Source organism: Patiria miniata, unplaced genomic scaffold (genome assembly GCF_015706575.1).
Source record: "Patiria miniata isolate m_02_andy unplaced genomic scaffold, ASM1570657v1 HiC_scaffold_9, whole genome shotgun sequence".
Classification (NCBI taxonomy): Eukaryota; Metazoa; Echinodermata; class Asteroidea; order Valvatida; family Asterinidae; genus Patiria; species Patiria miniata.
The window spans coordinates 1739030-1747701 of record NW_024037076.1 but is presented as its reverse complement, the minus strand read 5'-3'; the positions used below and the strand labels follow the sequence as shown (position 1 = coordinate 1747701).

Below are 8672 nucleotides of genomic sequence, written 5' to 3'. Positions count from 1 at the left end.
TATTTTATTTTTTTCCTTTCTGATTCACGGCTCTGAAGGATTTTTTTAAGGAAAAGTCCGATAATCATTCGGTTGACAACAATTGATACATGCACAATGGTCGACTACCGTGAAAATAGCAACGGCGAAAACAAAGACTGTCCTCAGTGTAACTATATCCTGCCTTTACTCTGTGAATTTGAGCAATTGTTATTGTAGCACGATTGGCCGAATGGGAGAAGATAATTCCCAAAATGTAAGGAATTAAAAATTAATATCCACTTCAGCTAGGAAATACAAAGAACTGGGTTACTCCCAATTAGGCCCTATATTTTTATTTGTTTTGAGAACAAACATTTGAGACTCAACTTCAACGTAATTTCAACGTACGGCGGTGGCGTCCGGAAACTGGACAAAATCTAGCGTTGGTTTATACCTTTCGTTATTTTACACTGGCAGAAGATTGTATGTTGAGAACTATAATTTGCAAAGGAATCACCAATATGTTCAAGGGAGGCATATAAGAATTTCAACTTTCGTGGTAGCTTTCAGGACATGCAGGACAAAGTAAAGTTACAACAAATGTGTGACTGTTGCCTACCTATAAAACTGGGACAGCCGCGGCATGAAAAGTTAGGAGCAAAAGTGTGTGTTGTATGTGGGCTTAATGAACATGGCGCACTTAGCCCTTTCCCCGACTTTCCTCATGCAGTATTCTAATGAAATTTCACTTACTGTGAAATTTTAGGTAAAAGTTTTGCTCTAGCAAGGCACTAGAGAGTAGAGTAGAGGCGAAAATGAAAGCATGCCAGGCGAAAATGAAAGCATCACTTACCATTTTGTTCCCCAAGAAGTCCGCCGTACAGCCACAGTCCGACGGAAGCAAGCCAAGACTGTACGGTTCATTCAAGAAAACCACTGCAGCCCACATGTGCTTTCTCTCCTTATGCCGAAACAAAAATTTTCCACAAAATGAAGTTGGCACCGGTGGCCTGTCCGCTCGAATCCAATTTCCAGCAAAGTCAAAACAAAGCTCAAATTTGCGCGCCCAAAAAGTTTGCCTCTGAAACTTATCGTCTGCTCGTTTCGACTGTTGACAATACAGTGCACCAGACCAAACTGCAGTGTGTTCAAGACGTGTTCTTGTGTCACGTACCCAGACTCATGAATCAACACACGCGGCAAGGTAATTTTGTTTAACTTGACCAAGTCCTTTGTTTGCTTTTGGTTTCAATTTCGCACTTTCAACTCTTGTGAGAACTTTGCTCTTTGTTAATTGCCATGTTGATGAGAAAGTGAAAAATTAAAACGGGGGGGGGGGGGGGCGTCCGAAGCTAAAACCCTTCTTACATGTTAGGAAATGGGTCACGGCAAATCAGGATTTGAGTCAATGGCCCAAAAAAAAAACAATTCTGAAAAAACAATGTTCAGCCTGTTTTTCATCAATGTTATATTTTTAAAGCCGATATGGGGTAAAGTGTTGCTGTTGCTATTAAAAGGCCCCAAAATGTCGTCAGTTGAAACAATTGCCCCTTCCTTCCCAATCTGGTGGGGGGGGATGAGTATTTTCCTTTGAGTGCTTTCAACACATGTAATTTGTAAATGACAGACTAGTGACAAAAGCTTAACTTAGGAAGGACTATTTATTAAAATGCATACCAACAAATATTTATGGTAACGTGGAACACAAACTTATTGCATTGCTGTTCACCAGTGACTGGTTAAAGTTAAGACACCGATCCATTATGCCACGCCCACTGCACACGTGTGGGCAACATCACATGCACCAACCTCGTCCCCAGTGCTTACTTTATTTCCAACCGCGTTTCCAATAGTAAACCCTGGATAGGAAACTTTCTTCCTGTATCCTGATTGGATACCGCAATTGGCTAGTAATGGATTTTTATCGTGTACTTGGTGCTATATATTCACAACGTGCAGTACGTGTTTTCGCGATCATTCGTCCACGCCTTCTCGAAAATACTAATTTCCTTTCCAATTTGCTCATATTAATATGAAATATGATACTGCATTTTGTCTCGATAAGATCGCAACAGTTTGATTTCAAAAATCGTGTTTTCGTAACTCACACCGTGCTCGCGCTGCTACGAATTGACTCTGTTTTTACCCCAGACACCGCATACAAAAACAAACGCTAATGTGTAACGCATATCCAGGCACCAGACCTTTCCTCATTTGCATACATGTGCAAAAATCTTGCACATGCAAATGATCCAATACCAGGGTGAGAGAGCAGGTAGTGGTGGGCGCGTACTGCTCGACACCCTGGGTACGAGGTTGCACATGCACCTCTAGCTCTCTGAATGCCAGGGCCAAATGTACAGTATGTCAGAATATGGGGCACGCATGTCGGACATCAATCACGGCTGTGATTGGTCAATGCGTCAATGGGTGGGGCTTTATACCTCTCAGTGGCTTTGAACATGTACATGTATTTCTGATTTAAATATTGATTTCTGTTGTGATTGTTGCGGAATACCACACATTCTGCGGCAAACATGCCAACAAGTTGGCCCTATTTTGATCAAAATACTCAGATGCAACCTATATCTACCACTAGAAATACCAGTGCAGACTTTCAAATAAAATCTCGTAAAATTAATTATTTCAGACCAGTGTGCTATATTAATTTGGAAATGCAATGTGTTACACCTTGAAACAACACAGCCTTTTCGTAATCCCAACTAAAGTAAATAAAGAAAGTGGCACATTCTCTACCAGATATATCGGTAGCGCCAGTATCACAACTCCAGTGGTACCACTTATGATAATTTATGTTTTTCCTTTGAATCATTTCAAGACACTTAGGTTTTCGTTCTCTTTTCCCCTGAAATTAAAATTATTGTTCTGTTCTCATGAATAAACATACTGGCCCGTTGACATACGAATATATTATCACAAGTGGTACCACTGGAGTTGTGATACTAGCCCTACCAGAGAAATCAGCTGGGACAGTGTGTTCCCATTTGAAACACAAAACAAAAACACCCATGTACCAGTTTATGTGGGAACACATTCCCAATTAGGACAGGCATAACTAAAGTAAATTATACAAACATTGTGAGGTTCAGAATCAGATCTATTTGAATTGAAACATTAAGGGACCGTGACCATTCAGCCCTGGTATGAAAAGGGCCCCCCGGTACCTCGTCCGGTCCAGAGCCAGTCCGGTCTTCAGCCCAGTCTGGTCCGGTACATGGTCCTGTCTGACCAGAAGTTTTGAAGTCAGTCAGGCGCATCAATTTATTGCCCTTCAGAGAACGTCCAGAGCAGAACAATAGCAGATTTACCGTATTAAAGATAAAATCCTTCCAAACGCCTTTTTAATTTACAGTCCCATTGTGCGCGAAACCGCAAGGCAGGGGTTTTGATCTGTGCCGACGAAAGTGTTCTATTGATTCGCGCTGAGAGATGAAAACCACAAGCGGGTTTCTTCTGGGATATATTACATGTGTAAATGCTTGCAAACAATAGACCCCAGGATAGAGGAGTTCCTGATTAGCAACCGGACCAGCTCCTGGGCCGGTAGCTGGGACGGTACGAAAAGACTTCTTGGGAGGGGACGAGCTTACCGGTGGGCCCTTTTTATACCAGGGCTGAATGGTCACGGTCCCTAAAGAAATTATACATGGCAAATTAACTTCAAAAATGCGTGTATTCTCGCACATTCATTAAGTAACTTCTTTTTTCACACATAATTTCATCGAAAACTAAAAATGTGTGACTTTCAATTCATTATCTGGACCCCTCTCCCCCCCCCCAAGTTAAAAAAAAAAAAAAGAAGATATGTACTTTACATTTGTTATTTGATTTTACAACTTCACCTCATTTTTACATAATTTACAAAGAGTTGTTGAAAAAAATTCACATTTCACAGAATTACAAAATACATACATTAAAATAAAGCAATAACAAATGCCTCTTTCATTTTTTTTTTTTTTTGAATGGTGCATATGAGAATTTTAAAAACAAGGAAATTAGCTGACAAAGGAAAAACACAAATGTCATTTTCTTTCAAAGCTTAGCATGTGGTGGCACCTTGTTCAAGACACGTTGCATATCTAGTAGACTCTCGGCCAGTTTCTGGGAGAACTTCTCCGAGTCGGTCTCGGGGACGGTGTTGAAAGCGGTCACGCCAAAGTTGATGTGGTCGTCTTGGGGGTTGTAGCAGACGCCGTAACCGTTTGGGACGACAGGACCGAAGATCATAGTCAGGTCATGCTTTGCTGGTACCTGAACAAAAATTAAACAAAATAGTGGTGTCCTTAAGTGACTTTATTGCTTTTTATCCCTAACCCTACAGGGTATTTTGGCTAGAAACCCTGCCAAACGCAGCAACATGCAACACTTGTCTAAATGACAAGCCTGCCCAGTGTAGCAAGATCCATCAGGCCAAAAGTCTCGAGGCCTACCTGCCTCAGAGTCCGTGGTCACCGAATGCAGCAGGATACAACTGTGGCATTCTTCAATGGGACTAGCTCTCAATATTTCAGAACTGGCCGTTTTTGCACTGGTGTTGGTAGCTGAATGCATCAAAGTGCACTGTGTTGCGTCTGGCAGGTTAGGGTTAGGATAGACAGAATGCCAGTCCTTACAGCTACAGCTTTTTGAAAAGGCTGTCTTGGCTTGGGCTGATGTTTGTCCAAGAGGCGAAGCTATGGCGCAATTTGAGCAGAGACTACCTGACTTAATCACAAGGACTTTTGCACTTTTGCACCGTTTCCGTTCTTTCTTTACCTGGCTTGTAGAGAGGCGGAAATGCATAGCCGCCGTGTAGGACGTATCCATGAATATCTCTGGTACGTTCTTGCCTTGCTCGATGGCAATCAGCTTCAGGCCAAACAGATGTCTGTCGATGGCATCGCCATTAATTGCCTGAAAATGACAAGACGTAACAATACAGTAAAGAAGTAAAGCCTGTCCGGAGCAAATATGGTACATCATGTCAGCATTTATCTCTGGTTTCCATGGCATGAAACGACTGAGAATATTTCTATTCCCTGGATGGGATGCTAGTCCATCACAGGTTACTCCCCAGCTAATGCCAGTACCCATTTATATTCCTGGGTGGAGAGAGGCAAGTGGGGGCAGGTGGCTTGCCCACGGAGACAACATATGGCCAGCAGCTGGATTTGAACCCCTGCCTTCTAATTGTGAGTCACAAACCCTATGTACTAGAACACACTCCCGCATCATAAGTTTATCTTTGAATTTAATATAAGTCTATTTAGTGTTTTGAATTTTTTTTATTTTTTGTAAAGACTTTTGTTATTGACACTAGATTATGTAGCTCACTTGTTTCCCCTTTCATGCCCTGCTCAATTCCATTCCCAAAGTCACATGACTCTGTTAAAGGTTAGTTTCGGCATATTTTTAGTTTTTCTTCTTTTCGGCATGTTCTTAGTTTTTCTTCTTCTCATGTTTGCACTTTATGAATTTTAAACCCCTTATGTTTTGCTCCCATTTCTCTGTACGTGAATTCAGGTTTAAATTCGACTCGAAATCGGGGCACCAAAGCTGACAACTCCTTACCGCATTTGTGTATTCCCTGTGGGCTAGTATGGCCTTCCTCAAAAGGTGTGCCTTTTCACTCAGCTGAAAGGAATGCAAACAAATACCGGCTTTAATAGAATATAAACATACCCTAAAAATCTCAAAATTTCTGCGCTGAAATTCTGCACTGCTACCAAAAACCAAAAAATGAATACATGTACAAAATACTTATCCAGCCTTAAGGCCAGTTTGTAGCGAAAGCGAATGCGAAACATGATTTTGATGTCATGCCAAGTTTTCGCACTGCAAATTCACAAAAATTGAACACATTACAACTCCGGCAAGTTTCGCAGCAAATTTGTCATGACATCAAATTCGGTTTGTATTTGCATTCGCTTGAAGTATATGAACCGGCCTACAATGGGAGACTTTTGAGACATTGGTGGCAGCAAACACACCGGTCCTTTTTCCATTGTTTGCGTCATATTGAGCATGCGCGTTTTGGCTTAAACATAACGTAGACAATTGAGAAAGACCTGGAATGTCTGCTGCCACCAACGTCTCAAAAGCCTCCCATTGAACACACAAGTGTGCAATTGGTTGTTTTTTTGTATTACTTTCGCTTGAAAAAGTACTGATGAATCCTCCAAAATTTCACCAATCTTTCCATACTGGTACTGTTCGTTCCCTATGATTTTTAACCGACTTATGAATTTAGTCATGATTTACTTGCAACCAGACTTGTGATGTACCTGTGACAGTGACAGAGTGAAATAAACACTGCTTGATACCTTTTTCGTGCTCTCGCACATGGCTCGGACAAAGATGTCGGAATCGACGGTGGCAGATCTGATCGTGTCGGTGCGAGCAAACTGGAATTTCCTTAATGAAGCAGTTTCATAGGTTGCTGTGGAATGACCGTAGAGTCTGCAACAAATAATTTTAAGCCAAAAATGCCAAGACTAGAAAACCTGTTTAAAAAAAATGAAAAAAACATCATCATAAATGCCGTAACCTCTGTTGTACTGAGTTTAAATTATTATTATTATTATTATTTATTCGACCATCACAAAAACAAAACAAAACAAAATTGAGTAAAACGAGCATAAAACAACAAACAACAAGTACAGTAAGACGGTAGCGGGGACCTGGGACGAAAATCCGAATACATGACAAGACAAATGACAGTTATGTGGGTCAGGGACCGCAAAAGTAAAATGAACTACTATTACCCACGGGTATGCAGCCCCGCACATAACGTTGAAAAGACAGATTACAAACACAGAAAACAACGGCCCCGCAGGGGTGATCAAAATGACAGCCAAAAAAAGAGAGCAATGGGTTGAGTTAAGTTACCGATAAGAATGCCTGCTTGAGGGCCCTTAGGAATCGAGGAAGGGAGTCGACAACAGCTGAGTCTTTGACATGAGGCGGTAAAGAATTCCATATTCTAGGGAAACTGCAGGTGGGAGAATGAAACAAAGCTTGTGTGCGTGAATGAAGATGGCGGAATGTAAGCACATCTGGGTGGCGTGGGTTGATTAGGATGTTGTCACTGATGGTCTCACATTGGCATAAACCGTGTAAATTGGCCAATTGACCCTGGCAAGCTTTGTGGTCTGGTGGTAAAATATTTGTATTACTGAGCAGTAATTTTCTGCAAAAATCTGGACTTACTTGAAAAATGCCAGCTGGATAGACAGCTGAATGAATGCATCGGGGCTCAGCTTTTGACTTTTACAAAAGTCTTTGCCGAACGGCTCGAATGAAAAGCAGGATATCTGAACGTCGTTGCCAAGACTGTAACGAAAAAGAAATTACACGAAACTTGAAGGAACAGTGAGTGAAATAGCAGATACAAATATTTTTAGGTTTTGATCTACCATTCAAACTGTTGCATGCATAGTGTCAATTCCTTTTTGCTGCCCTTTTGTTATAATTTTAAATAACGTTGTCATCATTTTTGTTTTGACCAATAACAGCCGTCATTAAAACACTTGAGCTGGCAATTTCAACAAGGCCAGTCCAGGAGTCAAAATAAATCAGGTGACTGTTTTCAACTGTTGGGGAGTGCTCCCTGCCTTCTATGCAGGACTGACTGGCTGTGATTGTTATGAAAGCTGATAGCGCTATGCTTTGACTTTCGGAGATTGATAAGCCAGCTGTGCCTACCAGTCACCTGCTTTTTTCTGTTGATGAAATTTGAAAAGGCGGGTATTTTGGTAACCCTATTGGTCAACGGAGCCCGGAGTGCGTGCATATTACCCGAGTGCAACTCGCTCGAGCCTGGTGTTACAGCACAAAATGGCTATCGCAGGATTAGCCTATTGCCATAATTATTGTCAAGATTCTACATTACCTGTCGATGTGACACTTGGCATCTTCAATCGCCTCCAAGGTTTCGCAATCCAGGTTGAAATCTAACCTCTTTGGGACTGAAGTAGAGATTGCGGATGACCTAGAGGACTCTACAGGAGTGTTGTGCCTTAAACCAAAAGACAAAAAAACGACTAATTAATGCTAACCCTTCCAGATGTAGTAGCACAGTGCGACAGGTGTACAAGTCTGTAGGGCCTTGTTGCATTGAGCCATCAACACCAGTGAATAAACTGCCAATGTGATTCATAAGCCAGCTGTGCCCACCACAGCTTGTCTGTTGACTGAATTTGTCTAGTCACAGTGCTTGCTTGAGATATGATCTGACTGTTGGTGACTAGCCTGTGTAAAAGGCAATGCAGGGGAAGAGGATTGATTTGTTGACTGTCTGAGACTTTTTAGACAGCAGGAGGGTTGAACTTGGGATTTGCTGCATTGGGCAGGGTTTGTAGCCAAAATACCAAAGGCGTTAAGTTAAATAAACTACAAAGGAAACTTGCCAAAGTCCAGTTTTTTGGTTGTAGTCGAGTCCACCACAAGTCCATCATAAGTCTGGATGCAAGTAAATCACAATTCAACTCACAAGTGCACAGTCACAAGAAACAGGGGATGAAAATGAACAGAGGAAGTGTTTGTGTGACAGTTTTTTGAATAACTTGTGATATGACTTGGGACTGGGAGAATTGTGATGGACTTGTGAGAACTTGTGAGGACTTATGAGGAAGAGTGAGGACTCGTGAGGACTTGTGAGGACTTGTGAGGACTTGTGGAACTTGTGATGAATTGTGAGGACATGTGAGGAC

General features: G+C 41.7%; 1 protein-coding gene across 1 annotated transcript in view; it reads right to left on the bottom strand.

Annotated features, from left to right (window-relative positions):
* Nucleotides 1-3500: 3500 nt before the first annotated feature.
* LOC119720248 (carnitine O-acetyltransferase-like) overlaps nucleotides 3501-8672 on the bottom strand; it is a 31134-nt gene continuing 25962 nt past the window's right edge. Inside the window, exons 10-15 of the mRNA XM_038189869.1 lie at nucleotides 7853-7978; nucleotides 7171-7293; nucleotides 6285-6420; nucleotides 5533-5595; nucleotides 4738-4875; nucleotides 3501-4233 (exon numbers count right to left, since the gene is read on the bottom strand). Coding sequence (XP_038045797.1) covers nucleotides 4015-4233; nucleotides 4738-4875; nucleotides 5533-5595; nucleotides 6285-6420; nucleotides 7171-7293; nucleotides 7853-7978 — 805 coding nt within the window. The 3' untranslated portion in view covers nucleotides 3501-4014. The remainder of the gene's footprint in view (nucleotides 4234-4737; nucleotides 4876-5532; nucleotides 5596-6284; nucleotides 6421-7170; nucleotides 7294-7852; nucleotides 7979-8672) is intronic.